The sequence below is a fragment of the Tachysurus fulvidraco genome, chromosome 2 (assembly GCF_022655615.1).
Source record: "Tachysurus fulvidraco isolate hzauxx_2018 chromosome 2, HZAU_PFXX_2.0, whole genome shotgun sequence".
NCBI lineage: Eukaryota > Metazoa > Chordata > Actinopteri > Siluriformes > Bagridae > Tachysurus > Tachysurus fulvidraco.
In genome coordinates this window covers 28,320,018-28,337,461 of record NC_062519.1, presented here as the reverse complement: position 1 = coordinate 28,337,461, position 17,444 = coordinate 28,320,018, and the positions used below count along the sequence as shown (strand labels likewise).

General features: G+C 38.2%; 1 protein-coding gene across 1 annotated transcript in view; it reads right to left on the bottom strand.

The window, feature by feature from the left end:
* The window catches only part of kcnh1b (potassium voltage-gated channel, subfamily H (eag-related), member 1b), a 52,796-nt gene that overhangs the window by 8,647 nt on the left and 26,705 nt on the right, over positions 1 to 17,444 (bottom strand). Inside the window, exons 8-10 of the mRNA XM_027170064.2 lie at positions 15,937 to 16,136; positions 15,293 to 15,545; positions 5,091 to 5,287 (exon numbers count right to left, since the gene is read on the bottom strand). Of these exons, the coding sequence (XP_027025865.2) occupies positions 5,091 to 5,287; positions 15,293 to 15,545; positions 15,937 to 16,136 (650 nt within the window). The remainder of the gene's footprint in view (positions 1 to 5,090; positions 5,288 to 15,292; positions 15,546 to 15,936; positions 16,137 to 17,444) is intronic.

Below are 17,444 nucleotides of genomic sequence, written 5' to 3'. Positions count from 1 at the left end.
CAAAAGTCCATCACAATAATAGAAAACAAAATTGCTTTTCAGCTGTTGATGTGACAGCCGACCTTCAGTCTTCCCTAAAACATTTGATTCCCTGTATCTTTCAAGGGAGTTTTAAAATGACATGCAGTGAAACCTGCCTGTTGACTTTCTTGTCAAAACTTCAGCAAGGAAATGTTTTGGAAAACATTAGAACCACATATTTGCTTTGGAATAGGGTTTATGCTGGATGCTCTTACTGATGCAACTCTCCAATTTTATCCAGTTTTGGGACCAGTACTGAGATTTAACCCAATTAACTTAATGGCAGAGGGTGTTCACTGCATAAGAATCGAACCCGGATCACATTTGTTTAATTCACATTCATGGAATTCATTGTACAAACACCATTATATCTACCACTACTATATCTAACACTAATCAGTGTGTAATTGCTATAATTATAAGGCTATATAATATTTTGCTGTACATGGAGTATATGCATGTACATTATATAATGTAACAATTATAGGACATTAAATCAGAAGCACACAAATTCATTTGTCTGTCACTGTACTGACTGAACCAATTGCATCTTGCTGATGTAGTCGAGGAGAGCAGGTGTTGTGGACACAGTAAGACTGAGCTATATATTATTCAGCCTTTGTACAGGACAGCCAGGGTCACACACTTCACACTGTGCTGTCTGAACACATTAGAGCACTCACACACGCTGACACACACTCTGCAGTCTTCACCACAGATCGATAATAAAGAAGCAAGCGGCCTGACAGAGTGGGTGAGGATGGACGTGAAAAAGATTAGGAGTATCCTAAAAAGAAGGGAGAAAGCGAGGCAGAGAACAAGAACAAAAAGAGAACAGCAAAAAAAGTTTGTCGGTGAAAAGAAAGAGAGAGAAAGAGAGACAAGGGGTATATGATGAAAGTTAACAAGGAATGAGAAACTGATCATCACACACCTCATAAACCTCAGACTTGAGCCTTTCAGTGTGTAAAGCAAGAGGTAAAACACAAAAGTTGATTGTTTTCTATAACAACACCCTTCATGTTTATTCCTCTTATACCACAACTACTGCTTTTTTAACATTTATTGAAGAGCAACACATCATATTTTTATCCATTTATTATTGCATTTAATGTTATGAAACATCTGGGGAAATATGTTAGTTCCTGATATCAGTTATGTTATAACACATAAATTCCGCTTCAGGTAATGTTCACATTAACCATCAAAATGGTGAACATAACACCACAACAGTCTCTATAGTGTACTCAGAACTCAGGTGCCCTGAAGGTGCCACGAAGAAAAAACATCAATACTGGTTTGAGAAGAGCAGACTGACTGAAATTTTAAAGTACCTGTAACTTAAAAGTAGAAAAGCATCTCAGAAAGCACAACATGGCAAACACTGAGGCAAATGCACCACAACAACAGAAGACCATTTCTGGTTCCACTTCTGTCATCCAAGAACAGAGAGCTGAGGCTGCAGTGGGCCTGTAGCCTGGTTTGATGAATCTTAATTTCTGCTGAGCCACACAGATGCTGAAGTCAGAATTTAGTGCCAAATGCATGAATCCATGAACCCATCATGACTTGTGTCAACAGTCTAGGCTGGTGGAGGTGTAATGGTGTGAGGAATGTTTTCTTGGTACACACAGAGACAGGTGATATCAATCAATTATCGCTTGAATGAAACAGCCTAGACGAGTATTATTGCTGACCGTCTCAATCTAATTTCATAAACATGAAATTCCTTATTCTTCCCTTCATCTGAATCACAAGCTTTTGGGATGTAATAGAACACAAGATTCGCAGCATGAAATTGCACCTGAAAAGCCTGCAGGGAATACATGATGCAATCATGTCAACATGAACCAAAATCACGAAGGAATGTTTCCAACATCTTGTGAGAATTTTGTGTTATGAGAGCAAAGGAAGGCCTTACTCATTTACAACATTTGGCAGATGCCCTTATAGAGAGCTTCTTACATTTATCTCATTTAAACAGATGAGCAACTGAAGATAGAGAGCCTTGCCCTCAGGGGCTAAGGGCAGTTTGTTGGCCCTGGAAGACAAGCTCACGACCTTCTGATCAGTAGCCCAACACCTTAACCACTGAGCTACAACATCTTACTTAATCATATGTTACCACATTTTACTTACTCGTATCTTACAGTACAGACCAAAAGTTTGGACACACCACCTTTTCAACAGGACAATGACCCCAAACACACCTCCAGGCTGTGTAAGGGCTATTTGACCATGAAGGAGAGTGATGGGGTGCTGCGCCAGATGACCTGGCCTCCACAGTCACCGGACCCGAACCCAATCGAGATGGTTTGGGGTGAGCTGGACCGCAGAGTGAAGGCAAAAGGGCCAACAAGTGCTAAGCATCTCTGGGAACTCCTTCAAGACTGTTGGAAGACCAGTTCAGGTGACTACCTCTTGAAGCTCACCAAGAGAATGCCAAGAGTGTGCAAAGCAGTAATCAAAGCAAAGGGTGGCTACTCTGAAGCACCTAGAATATGACATATTTTCAGTTGTTTCACACTTTTTTGTTATGTACGTATATAATTCCACATGTGTTAATTCATAGTTTTGATGCCTTCAGTGTGAATCTACAAATTTCATAGTTATGAAAATAAAGAAAACTCTTTGAATGAGAAGGTGTTTCCAAACTGTTGGTCTGTACTGTATATATGATGTACCATGTAATTCTTTCAAATGTTGAACTTTTTTTTTTTTTTTGATAAAACTGTAGTTGTTAATCTACTAATTAGGAAACAATGCATTGATGACAGATTTTATCATGCTTAAAAAACTGAAAAGAGGCACAAATTGGATTGTAATCCGTGTTCAGTCCTTACCTCAAAGGTCAGTTTAATTGTGCATTTCTATAATAATATGACTGACCTCCTAATTTGCTGTGAATCAAAATGTTAAATCTGACCTGAGTCCATATAGCAGTGTTATATATGTTAATGGTTGTGATGCATCATTTCTTTCTTCATATCTCTTTACATGTAAGACTTTGGTGTAAGTATACCTAAAGTAATATGATTATCTTCTTAAAAGGCACAGAGGATAATGTCATTGCATCTCTCTCAAGAGGATTATGGAGGATTTTCCTATCTAAACCAATAAGACTATTACTTTGATAGCAACACAACATTGTTTACTGATAGGAAAAGTCTGATTATCTTTCTTTAACTTTCCTTTTTCTCAACAAAGAAAAAATCAAGGTACCTTTTAAGAACTATGGATCAGAGCAGTGATTGTTCATCTCACTAGAGGTTAAAAAGCCTGTCGAGATATGACTGATGACCAACTGTTAAAGCAATTAAGAGCTAGATGAAAATGCCCTTGAGATACAAACACGCTGTTTCAGTTGAGAATCATTATATGTTCTTTTATGTAAATTCTATTCATCTATATTATGAACCACATGGTGAGGACTCGGGGCACATGGCAAGGAACAACCTGAGGTGGGTGCCAAGCCATCATAGGGCACAATCACAATCACAATCACACACATACAGATACACTAAAATACTACAGATGATCTAGAGATGCAATCATTCTACACACATGACTAGCAGATATGAACCCCAAAGCACAGGGAGAAAATGTATGTAAATTTTATGTAAATATTTTTGTAGTAAAAATATATTATTGGCAACCTTCAAGGGAATACACAGATTATATAAAATAAACATTACATACAACAATGTAATGTTTTTATTAAATTTTTTTACTCAAATAGTGAAATATGTGGTAAAGATTTTTGATTCAGATTCACTTTTAGTCATTGATTGATTTAGATTCAGATTTAGTCATTGGGACATATGACACATTTGAAATACATAATCCATTACCATGGGGCAGAGGATGATGTTTGTTGACCAGCATAAGTCAGCGCAAGGGAATTAATATAAAAATACATAAACAGGTACAGTAACATACCATTAAACACTACCAGCTCAAAAAACCTTCGGAAAAGGAAAAAGGAAAAAAGCACCCACGCTCACCATAAAACCTGGAGATGGGTCACTGATTCTTTTGATTTGTTAAGGTGAAGATTGGTGAATATCAGTAGCTTTGTGAATCCTGTCTCAGAATATTTTTACTCAAAACCTGATTGCCTCTTCCAGGAGGCTAAAGGCAGCATAACACTTGCACAAACTTATGAATATAAAGGACCTTGAAATGTTACACATGGTGGAACATTTGTTAGACGTGAGTCTAAAGAAGAGACTAATGGTTATTGTTTTTTGTTATTTCTTATCATAAAAATGAAATATTAGTCACTGTATGGCATTCTGCAGTACAGATTCTGCAGTACAAATATATTAGTTTCTTTTTTCAGGTTCAATTAAAAAAAAGGCTTGAAATAGTGCAGTGATTGTCAGCAAAAGCCCAGTATCCCAGGGAGAGATGCATTACAGCAGATTTTATAGTTCACTGGTGGACTGTGTGAAAGTTCTTCACACTTCTTTCCCCAGATAATGAATGGATCTTAAAGCTGGTAGAAGCTTTAGGATACACACAAATAAAAGAGAGAGAGAGAGAGAGAGAGAGAGAGAGAGAGAGAGAGAGAGAGAGAGAGAGAGAGAGAGAGAGAGAGAGAGAGAGAGAGAGAGAGAGAGAGAGAGAGAGAGAGAGATTCAATTGAGTTGTGGCCAATAAGACACATGCTGATCCTGCCCTGTAAGAAAAGCCAATAAGCTGAGCTGGTTCCTATTGACCAGAGAATATTTATGGCACATCAATATTATAAATGAATGCTGAGAATTTTGCTGTGATTGATTCAGTACTTTGCCAGATTATGCAACAGATTAGGTAATTAAATTCTACATCCATCTTTGGAGTGAACAATGGCCCAATTACATGATTTATACAATGATAGAACGCTGAACCGCTGTAAGTGTACCACCCACTTAGGGACTGTTTCATGTGATCAAACTATCAAGGATCCCGTAAGCAATGTATTGGATTGTGAAAGTACAAAGAAAAGAACAGAAGTGGATCTGATTACTGCTAATATACGGGGAAGCAATGTCAGAAAAGCAATTCTCAATACAGTTCTCACTCACCCTCTTCCTCAGATTGTAGGTGAGCACCAAGTTACGTGAGAAGTGATTGGAGAAGGCTGTGTAGAACTCCAGGACTTTCTGTAAGGCATCACGTTTGATGATATGAAGATCACAGTAGGTTAGTGCACGGACGTTGGCGCAGGCTTGCGCTAAGTTTGATTCCTTCCAAAAAACATCTCCAAACACATCACCCTTTCCTAAGAGAACCAGAGAGAGGGCGGGAGTGTGTGAGAGAGTGAGTGAGTGAGAGAGAGAGAGAGAGAGAGAGAGAGAGAGAGAGAGAGAGAGAGAGAGAGAGAGAGAGAGAGAGAGAGAGATTCAAATCCATGCATTATTAAATATGATCACAACATACATGAATGTGTACTAAATGTCAGCTTAGCATTTGTTCAATTAATGTGTTCCCGCTGGGGCTAAAAAAAATTTAGCTAATGTTTATAAATGAGATAAAATGTTAATCTTAAATCTTCACACAACAGACTGTGCTATCAGATTCCTCTTATACCACAGTAATTTGTGGTAAACCATTACAACAAATCATAATATGTCATAAATAAGTTATTTCCTATTATCACTTAACAGCTAGATAAAACTCTTTTGTCAAATTAATTTAACAAAACAAGCAGATTTCTAACTTACCAAGAAACCAGAAAGTAAAACTGTCTTGTCTTTAAGACTCTTTAAGTCTCTAAGTATCTTTTCTTCAACATGGTTAAAATCTGTACATTATTAGGCTTTGATTATTTATATCTATATCATAATATTGACTGACATTTTTGTGCCCTCTTAATGTTGTCCCAAAAGAACACAAACGTCACAAAAAACAATATTTTTATTATCTCTTATTCAACAATATATTAATTAAATAATATTAATATTAAAAATGTTAAATAGAACACCATTAGCATGCCATTAAAATATTATTCATGCATGAAGAACAGTTTAAAACTATATTTTTACATATATCTCACATAATATAAAAAAATTAACAAAATAAGTTGAGATGAAATGATTCAATTGTCTCATAATTGTTCTCCTTTAATTTTCACCTTCAGAGTTTTATGCAAGTGTAAACTGCAATTTTAATGGGAATTAAAGCTGTTACAGTATATACTACACATTCCATTTTCCTTAAAGGATGCTTTAAGAGGTCTTACTGTATATGTGCATTTAGCCAATAAGGACTAAGTCAGTAAGTCTTTAATGAACAATCTCTTTTCTTGCTTTGGTGAGCTCATCTCCCTGTAAACCGTCCACACAGTAATTAGGTACACCACCACAACACCACAATATTAAGATTCGGAGTCTATGCATATGAAAATGTGACTGTGCCTCATGTGCACATGCAGCTGGCAGCAGGATTGCTGGGGTACCACTATAATTGAATGCATCAAAAGACTATGAAGCACATGTGACAATGAGAATCTGAAGCTGCCCCCAGTAACAAAAGACATCCAGTTGCTGAATCCATTGTGCTAAGGGCTATTTGTTCCATTATAGGGGAAAACACATTCATTAGTGTAAGTGCTTAAATGCAGCCAAGCTCATGCAACATGAAAAATGAACATTTGTGCCATTTGCCAGTTACCAGCATACAATATTTATCTTCTTCATCCATCTCAATCTGTATATATCTCATACAGCAAGGACAAAAAAAATAAACAACATGGTATGGTAAAGGAAACAAACTATTCAAGCAGTTAAAGATATGTTCCACTTTCTGACTGCAGTCTGGACACATTCAGAGTCCCGCAATCAGAAGCAGAATCAGAAATACTTTGTTAATCCCTTGGGGGAAATTGGGTTAGGCTTAAAAAAAAAGAATAAGACTATATACTAAGATAATATATACAAAAATATATAAATAAAACTAAGATGTAAATAACTATACAGGTAAAGGTATAATGCTGCACAGAAATATATGTTTACATTTACATTTACAGCATTTGGCAGATGCCCTTATCCAGACCGATGTACATAAGTGCTTAAATCTCTATCATTATGCTGGTTCACTAGGTTACATACTTACGATACCATGAATTTAAAACATTGATACTTTTTTTTTTATAAATGCAAAAAATATGGAAAGAAGTGCTAGTTGAAGTGTTTCCTGAATAAGCGGGTCTTCAACCGCAGGGACTCAGCTGTCCGGACACCTAGGGGAAGTTCATTCCACTACCCTGTGCCAGAACAGAAAAGAGTCTTGTAGTATACTTGCTTCTTACCCTGAGAGATGATGGAACCAGTCGAGCAGTGCTGGTAGATCAGAGGGTGCAGGGTGCAGTGCAGGAGTGATGAGTGCTTTGAGGTAAGAGGGAGCTCTTCTGTTTTTGGTTTTGTAGGCCAGCATCAGTGTTTTGAATCTGATGCGTGCAGCTACCGGAAGCCAGTGGAGGGAGCGCAGCAGCGGGTTGTATGTGAAAACTTAGGCAGGTTGAAAACAAGCCGTGCAGCTGCATTTTGGATCATTTGCAGAGGACGAATTTCATTCATAGGTAGACCTGCCAGTGCGTTGCAGTAATCCAGTCTTGAAACGACAAGAGACTGAAGAAGTACCTGAGCAGCCTGTGTGGACGAAAATGGCCGAATCCTTTGAAATGTTGTAGAGAAGTAACCGACATAAGCGAGTCACGTTAGCAACATGAGAGGAAAAGGACAGTCGATTGTCCATGGTACTGTAACCCCAAAGTTGCGAGCTGTGGCTGAAGTGGAGATCAAATCTTTGTGCAGGGATATAGCAAGATCATGACCTGGGGATGAATCACCTGGGATGATCAGCAGTTCAGTTTTGCTTTAGGATTGAGCTTTAACTGATGAGCCCTCATCCATGATGATATTTCTGCCAGATATGCTGAGATCCAATCAAAAGCTGTGGTATCTGAGAGTGGGAAAGAGAAGATAAATTGTGTATCATCAGCATAGCAGTGATAAATGAACCCATGTGAGGAAATAACTTCATCAAGAGAGTGAGTATACACGGAGAAAAGAAGAGGACCAAGTACTTAGCCCTGTGGGACACCAGTGGAGAGTCTGCGTGATGCAGATGTCACTCCCCTCCATGTCACCTGATATGAGCATCCTTCCAGCTAGTAAGTGAACCATTCCCAAGCTGATCCGCAAATCCCAAGACTCCTGAGGGTGGACAAAAGAGTCTTGTGGTTGACCATATCAAACGCTGCTGAAAGGTCAAGGAGGACAAGAATGAATGACAGTTTGTCTGATCTAGCAGCATGCAGTTTCTCAGAGACATCCAAAAGGGCTGTAACTGTGGAATGAGCTGCTTTAAAACCAGACTGGTTGGGATCTTGGAGGTTGTTCTGTGAGACATAGATAGACTGATTGATAGTTGATTATAGACAATGCGTTCAAGAATTTTTGAAAGAAACGAGAGACGTGATACCGGTCTGTAGTTACTGATGTCTGATGGATCCAGAGCAGGTTTCGTTAGGATGGGAATAACCCTTGCTTTAATGGGCAAGTGGTAGGATTGCAAGAGTGGATGAGTTGTAAAATCTCTTCTGCCTCTACGGTTGAGAAATGCGACAACGAAGGACTGGGGGAATCCATACTGTGAGATGTAAGTGCAGTCGGGGCAGAAGTGAAGGTCCTGCAGATTTCCTCAATCTTCTCATGGTAGAAAGAAGCAAAGTCTTCTGCAGTCAGGAAGGTGTAGCCGGGGGGTTGAGTAGAGAAGAGATGATGTTGTGGAGCTTCCAAGGGTCTGCGTCAAGCTTTTCCTTGTATTTTTATTTATTTACCTTTATTTTTCCAGGAAGTCTCATTGAGATTAAAATCTCTTTTACAAGAGAGACCTGGCCAAGGTAGCAGCCATACAGTTGTAGAAGGAAGTCTTGGCAGAAGTCACATCTGAGGAGAACTTGGCCAGGAGTGTAGGGTAAGAATCAAGATCTGCATCAAGTTGTGATTTCTTCAACTTTCTCTCTAATGATCTTAGCTCCCTACGATTGTTGCACAGCACATCTGAAAGTCAACGAGCAGAACAAGAAACATTTTGCTGTTGCGTGCTGGGGCAGCAGACTGTAGCTGAATGTAGCTGATGCCAACAGTTATACATGTTGTTATACAGAGGATTTAAAAAGTCTGATGGACAAAGGTAGAAAGGAGCACCTTGGTTGAATGAGTCTGTGACTGGAAGTACTCCTATATATGTCCAGGACATCATGGAGCAGTTGTCTGCGATGCCCAATAGCTTTGACAGCATCCTTCTTTCTGACACTACAGTCGGATAAGTTTGTGCAGTCTTTTGGCATCAGCTACAGTACATTCAACTACACTCTGCTGCCCCAGCATGCAACAGCAAAAAGATAGCACTAGCAGGGTCACATTGTCCTGCAGATGTTGAAGACCTCAGCCTCCTTAGAATGTAGAGGCAAAGGTCTCAGAATGTAGGTCTCTTTACAGTCATTAAACTGTACACCAGATGCAGATTCACTGTAACTGAGTCCAGTCTCAATACTGCAGCAAGGGGAGGTGTTTTTACTAATAGAGCACCACTGAGGAGTTTAACCTCATATACTGAGTTAATTAAATGGCAAATGGATCTAGTAATTCAACTATGTGTGAGTGATTACTAGCTGGAATTCCTGAGGGTACTCTGTCAAGTGTGAAGAAATCTGAAGGCTTTGCATTCACTTCGTCTGCGCTTAAAGAATTCATTATGCATTTAAGAATCCATATTTCAGGTTTAGAGCTAAAGGAACAAGGGCTGTATAAGAGGAAAGGCTGTATGTGAATGGATAAGACAGGAGGTCATGAATAGAAATGTTTACTCGTTGACCTTGAATTAAAAAAGTATTCGATTTCTTTCCAAAGTTATTGCAAAAATTGTTTCAGGATATCACTGTATTTAATTGTGAAGCAAAAAAGCTTCTGAGCTACAAATTCAATTTCCTGCTTCAGTGTTTTTTGGGCCACACAGTTAATAACCATAGTAAATAAATGAGAGCAATAAATGTGCAAAATAATAAATCCATGTGTTCTATTACACAAAAGCTGAAAGAATTGATTCTGAATGTGAGATCATTCAGCATGTCACAGAAGTTCCTTGCAGCTTAATCATGCATGGAGGATGCGATGTCTAGAAGATTTGCTTTTACCACTAAATTCAACTCCAGCCTTAACAGCATCTGAAAATAAGCCTCTTTAAGCTTGCATGTGCTGATGGTTTGATTCTAAACTATCTCTAATGGGATTGGACAGTGACACACAACACGCAGCTCCAAACCACTCTTCCACATAGCACTGATCACGACAGAATTCATTATACCATAGTGAATGAATTCTATTTTTTTAGTCTTACAGAACAACAAAAATACCCGAGAGAGCAACTTCTCAACTTCATGTAACGTGGAACTGGTCCATTGAAATAAAAGTGTGTAGTCTTGTGCAGATGGTAGAATTGGCTTCAACTAGTGTAGAATATTTTCAGACTAACATCCACTATTGAGTGAATCATCTTAATGAGCTTGAGCTGGCATAACATTATGCAATTTTTGTGGTAACCAAATCCTGTTGGTAAATTATTTAACTCACTTAGCATTCAAATAATAATAATAATACCACCCTTAGTGGTTAGCATGTTCGCCTCACACTGCCAGGGATGAGGGCTCAATACGCAACTCGACCCTGTGTGCACAGAGCTTGCATATTCTCCCAAGTGCCTCTGGGTACTTTGGTTTCTCCAGTACTCCAGTATGTGTGTGTGTGTGTGTGTGTGTGTGTGTGTGTGTGTGTGTGTGTGTGTGTGTGTGTGTGTGTGTGTGTGTGTGTGTGTGTGTGTGTGTGTGTGTGTGTGTGTGTGTGTGTGTGTGTGTGTGTGTGTGTGTGTGTGTGCGTGTGCGTGTGTGCGCGTTCTGTGATGGTCTGGTCCCCCACCGTTTGCTTAGTCCCCTGGGTTAGGCTCCCATGACCATGTGTAGGCGTGAAGTGCTTCAGAAAATCAATAGATGGATGGATAATCCTACCTCAAGATAGTGAAGGCAAAAAAATCACTTTTCCATGGTGGTATGCAATGTAAATGCATAATGTAGGGTGATGTGCTGTTCACTCTTCCTGTGTAATATTTATAGACTCATTAGTACACAAACACACCTAAATAGTAAGGCTACAATTCACTAAATCTCAAGTAACAAGTGATCATTTGCATGTTCAATCAGATAAATTAAATGCTGCTAGTGGGAGTGTTGCTGGAGCTTTACAGACAATAATCACAAGAAAGAGGCCATGGTGAAAACAAGCAGAGGTAGCATTATGTAAATAAGATCTGTTCTCAGCAATGACAATATGATTTAATATTTCAAAACTCCAGCAAAGTATAACTCAGGTTGAAGGCTGTGAAAAAAAAATCTAAATATATGAATAAAAGAATGTAGATATGAGTGAATATGTGAATGAAAAGCTATGGTGAAATGCTGTTGGCTTCAGATACACATGTAAGGCTGTGGGAATGTGAGATATGAAACCAGCTTTTATTTTAATTCTGATAAACAATCTCAAAAAGATAAAAAGGAATAAACAATCTGATTTCTACAAATGAGGGAATTGTGACACTTGGTTCATTTTAACATTCCAGGCCGCAATGGATCAACATGAGTTTTTTGTGCATTTCTGAACACAAGAAATGAACTGGAATTCATTCTCTAAAGTGACCAACAAACTGTACCTAGAATAGAAAAAATACACCACATTGTGTTTGTCATTGAATACACTGTGTTAAGTGGCCTTTATACTACAAATCCTCTTATTATTGTACAATTTATTATTGTGCGTTTAATCCCCTATTGAAGTATTAGAACTGAATACATATACTGTACAGTCAGCTTGCTGTGAAACACCAAGAAATTAGAGATTTCTTGATCATGATTAATCTCATTATAATTATTGGTACATATCACATTTAAGTAAATATGGGGATGTAGGTAATAGTAAAATATACAAAAGTATCTTATAATCGTATTGCTTATGAACATCATATTTGATATATCTTTAATTTTATGGCCTTGACTACTAATTGTTGTTCTACATTTATATCAGTGATTCCCAAACTAGGAGTCAAACTAGTTTCAGACAACCCTAAAAATAGACATAATTTAATTCAATTCCATTTTATTTGTATATAATTTTTAACAGTGCACATCCTCAGAAAGCAGCTTTGCAGGAATATAACTTAGACATTTTAAATTTATCCCTAATGATCAAGCTAGGGTCATTTATAGCAAGGAAAATTTCCACAAGATGAAGAAACCTTGCGAAGAACCAGACTCAAAAGGGACCCCATCGTCATCTGGGTGACACAGGATAGTGCGATTATAAAAAATAATTAATAACAATTTTCCTTCTATAACCATACTTTATTGCCATTGTGTAACCAGAAATTCATTCTCAACATCAGTTCTATCTTGCTTAAGATTTCAGCTGTTCATTGATGGAGAATGCAAAACTGATTGTGGCAATTTAATCCAAAGCTATCTTCATGGTTTCTAAGTGGTAATGAATTTTCTGCGACCCTAAGCCTTGCCATTTTGGTTTCAACCTATTATTTACCATCACACTTGTAAATCAATGTCCAATAAATCCCTATTCTTTAATATTGTTATTCCCCTGAGTCAGAGCCTTTCAATGTTATTGAGGAACAAGCAAAGATTGATGGATGGACAAATTTGTCCATTTTTATTGCTGAACATTTAAGACTGCCAGTTGCCTGACGTATGTTCCAGACCTTGTATCAGATCTATTGTGTTATAAATTAATTCAGTTAAAAAATTCAAGTACTGCTGAAGTATTCTGAAAAATCCACGTCATTTCTTGCATGTTTATATATTACATATTATATCAAAACAAATTTCTAAAACAGAAAAATTATCTTTAATGTACAGTAATAAAATAAATGGAATATAAAACAGAGAACTCATAAGAATATTTCTGAAGTTAATTACACCACAACAAACCCATTTGACTATAAAAATCCCAGACTTCATAAATACATAGAGATCATTTATTGCATCAGCAAGCAGGCATCCAAAATGACGTCCAATAAAATTTAAAAAATTAAACTCCATATGGCTGGCCAAGGATACAATATTTAGAACCATTATGAAGTGGTTTTTTTTTCTTTCTTTTTTCATTTTTCAGATAAACTCAGTCATGTGAATAACTTCCTGATTGGTGTTTGATACAGGACAGATTAACAGGCTAAATGATTTTACTACTAGCAATGCTACTAATGTGAAGCAGTTAGACAGCAGCAATCTCACTGCTCGCATTTTACCCAGGATTAATAAATAATACTTGATAATCATAATCTGATGTCTGTAACGATTCTCAGTCATCCAGATGAGGTTACCTAGAAGTTGATTCATGCCATGTTGGAATTGTTTCAGTGAGTCTGATAGAAACGTTGGTGTCATTAGGGGTAAAAATCTTTCCTAGTGGGCCTGTAAAGAGGTCTTGATCGTCTTGGGCATGGATGAAAAAGCAGCATAAAAAATAAATGACGAGCTGTTACTAAAACATGTACAGTACCATTTCACAGGTCCACCATGAAATCCACACCTAAGGACTCACTACTCTCACATTCTTTGAACGTTACCCCAACGACCCTCCATACTTTGCTACATTCTCTCCATACTCTCTTTTCTCTGGGGTTTTCTCTAATGGCTCTCTTTACTCTGAAGAATTCGGCCATTTTTGTCCACACAGACTGCTCAGGTACTTGTTCAGTCTCTTGTCATTTCTAGACTGGATTACTGCAACGCACTGCTGGCAGGTCTACCTATGAACGCAATCCGTCCTCTGCAAATGATCCAAAATGCAGCTGCCCGGCTTGTTTTCAACCTGCCAAAGTTCTCGCATACCACCCCGCTGCTGCGATCGCTCCACTGGCTTCCGGTAGCTGCACGCATCCGATTAAAAAAACTGATGCTGGCCTACAAAGCCAAAAATGGACCAGCTCCCTCTTACCTCAAAGCCCTCATCATTCCTCGCACTGCACCCCGCAACCTCCGGTCTACAAACACTGCTCGACTGGTTCCACCATCTCTCAGGGTAAGAGGCAAGTATACTACAAGACTCTTCTCTGTTCTGGCACCAAGGTGGTGGAATGAACTTCCCCTAGAGGTCCGGACAGCTGAGTCACTGGCTATTTTCAAGCGGCGGTTGAAGACCTACTTATTCAGGAAACACTTCAACTAGCACTTCTTTCCTTATCTTTTGCATTTAAAAAAAAAAAAAAAAAATTTTTCATTGTAACTTTGAACAAATGTTTTAAACTCATGGTATCTTAAGTATGTAACCTAGTGAACCAGAATTAATGTATTCAATGCTAGAGATTCTAGAGATTTAAGCACTCATGTACGTCGCTCTGGATAAGGGCGTCTGCCAAATGCTGTAAATGTAAATGTAAATGTACTCTGAACGACTTCCCTATTCTCACCTTCTCCATTGCTCCCCTAACAAGTTCGCCTATCCAGGGAGGGAAGGATCCTTGACCCTGGAGGATACAAATTTGTGGATTCCTGCCAACTTCCTTCAGACTGAAGAAGCTGCTCAGATGAGTAATTGCATACATTTATACAGTAGCTTACAAGAAATAAGTCCAATTCCAGTTCTTATTTGGTTATTTGCATGGTGCCAACAACAGTTCCTTAATACTGGTGTATTTCTGACTGTTCTATTCAGTCCTGAACAAACCTTTCTGACCAAAACTGTAATAATAAAAATATCTTGTCTTTAGTCCATCTGACGTGTTTTCGTTAACCTATATGACTTTTTTTTCTCTCTCTCAAAAGCTGTAACTACTATTTACACAACATATGTGGTTTCTGTGACTGTACGAAGCACATGCTATGGAGGCACACATTGTGAAATTTGTGTTATTTTGTCTGTTGCTAAGCACATAGTGTTACTCTAACACCACATTGTTTCACACTGTACACATTTACCGCCAATAGTGTGGTTAAAACTGCAAAGCATTGCTAAACATTTACAACCCAATGTAAAAAAGCTAACCCTTACTTTTAAAATACAAGTATTAAATGCTTCTCTACCTGATGTTAAATTAGATTTGATTAACTCAAATATTTTTTTGGGAAAAATGCATTTTTCCAGAGGGTCTGTCCAGAGGGATAATGACTATACTTCATGGGAAAATATTTGTGGTATGAGCACGATTCAGATTAACCTACCCAATATGGCAACCACCTCATCATCTTGAATGACCTCCAAGGATCCCGACACCACAAAGCAGAGACTGTCCACGCTTTCGCCTGCATGGTAGATGAGGTCCCCTGGAGCACAGTGAATGGTCTGAAACTCCATGGCAAGAGCCCTCAAGCACCCATCGCTAGCCAAGCGGAAAGCAGGATGCTCTTTGAACACCTTCCTGTTGAGATGGACACAGATATCCGCTCGCATATCCTTTGGGCAGATCTGCAACACCTGAAGGAAAACAGAGAAAAGGGCCAATCATTTACCTCCAAAGTGCCTCTGATGGATGTTTCTTTTAGATTTGTTTCTTTTGCAATAATCAGAACTAAGAATGATGGATAAGACTTAAATCAGACTCGGATTGTAATCCTTTTGCTAGAATGGAAGCCATCCTAAAAGGACATCTGAACTCATGCCAGACTTCTTGTACACTGTGATTTTCAGAAAGTTTAACATAACATTTTAAGTGTTATCTTGAACACGTAAAGCACATTTGTCTCTTTGCTACGGATGTTATTGCAACAAGATGACAAATGAGACAAAGTGATAGTTAGAGTGAGTGATGAAAACAAGCTCCTTGCACACATATTATAGTCACATGACAGAACTTGGCACTAGATACCTTGTCAGTGTCGATTCCCCTGGACATGGACCAAGTGGAGACAATGTAGTCCATGACTCTCTCACTAAGCCCCTTAGGGACCTGGTAGAGCTTCAGGAAATCTCTCACACTGTTTAACATCTCATGGTAACGGTTAGTATTAGCATACATCTGCTGGAAGATAGTGGTCACATTTCCAAAGATGGTAGCATACAAAAGGGCTGGAAAGACACAAACAAGGATCATAAATTAAAGTGATTATAAATAACAATGAAGAGTTTCAAATATTTATATATATATGTGTTCTATTTTTATTTTTCTATTACATATTCACCCCAACCAATATATATATATATATATATATATATATATATATATATATATATATATATATATATATATATATATATATAAATACCAATATAAGTAAAATAAATATTACTACTTGCTTGTACAATCTCTTTATACTCAGAGTCCAAGTTCTGTTACAATGCAGATTCTGTGTAAATTCTATTACAAATCTATTAACAGTCAATAAAATTGAGCAACAAACAAATACTGCATGTTCAGCAGTGGCCCTGCAGATTGATTCCACCTCCGACAATTAGTCCCTACAGGTCAGCACTTTTTCATAGCCATGTCACCCTCTGTCCTCTCCAGATGCCCCTCTTCCAAGCCAAGCTGATAACAAATCAATTCTGGCTCTGGCTATACCAGTGACAGATGAGCCTGCTGGATCCCATTTCAAGTTAAGTGAAGCATGATGACTACTCTGCACTCTGCATTAATGCAGTGGACACTTGGTACAGTGCCAGATTGTTTAGCTTCTCCTGGCATGGTGTATCCCTTGCTGCTCCAGAGAACAGTGTGCAACCTTGCCAAAGGAGATTCACAGCAAAGGTGTGTTTGCATGTTAGTCACAGTGTGGGATTAATGGCAACTTCATGCAGACATTAAGTACACACCGGGTCGACAGCCTGAGAATAGGTTCTGTCAGGGCCTAAAACTGGAGGCGTTCATCATGGCCAAACAGCAGCATTGACCATCCAGTGAACAAGCACCTGACTACATCGGTGATGACAGTTGTACTGCTGTATTTATCCCAGCATGATGCAAAAGTACCAGCTATAATGGATGAGGTATATTCACAGAGGCAAGGCAATACTACCATTTCATGATATTACAGTTACTGTCACCTCACTGATCTCTAAATATTAAAAACGTGGCAAGTTCTATTTCAAAGGGCCATATCCTTTAAAAAACAAAAAGATGAAAGATAATGCATTTGAAAAACATATTACATGTCAAATGTCAAAGGAATATGGTCTAGGGACATGCCAGGATCTATGCACTTGCATCTATATGAATATATAAACATGTAAACATTCCCATATCCTCCTTTCATTCATAGAAGCTATTCAGCTAGTAAACTAATGAGATCATAATATGATCCTTAATTGGAAATATTTATGTAATATTTACGGAAGCAGTCTTCAGGGTCAGTGCATTAGTAAGTGTTTTGTTATGGA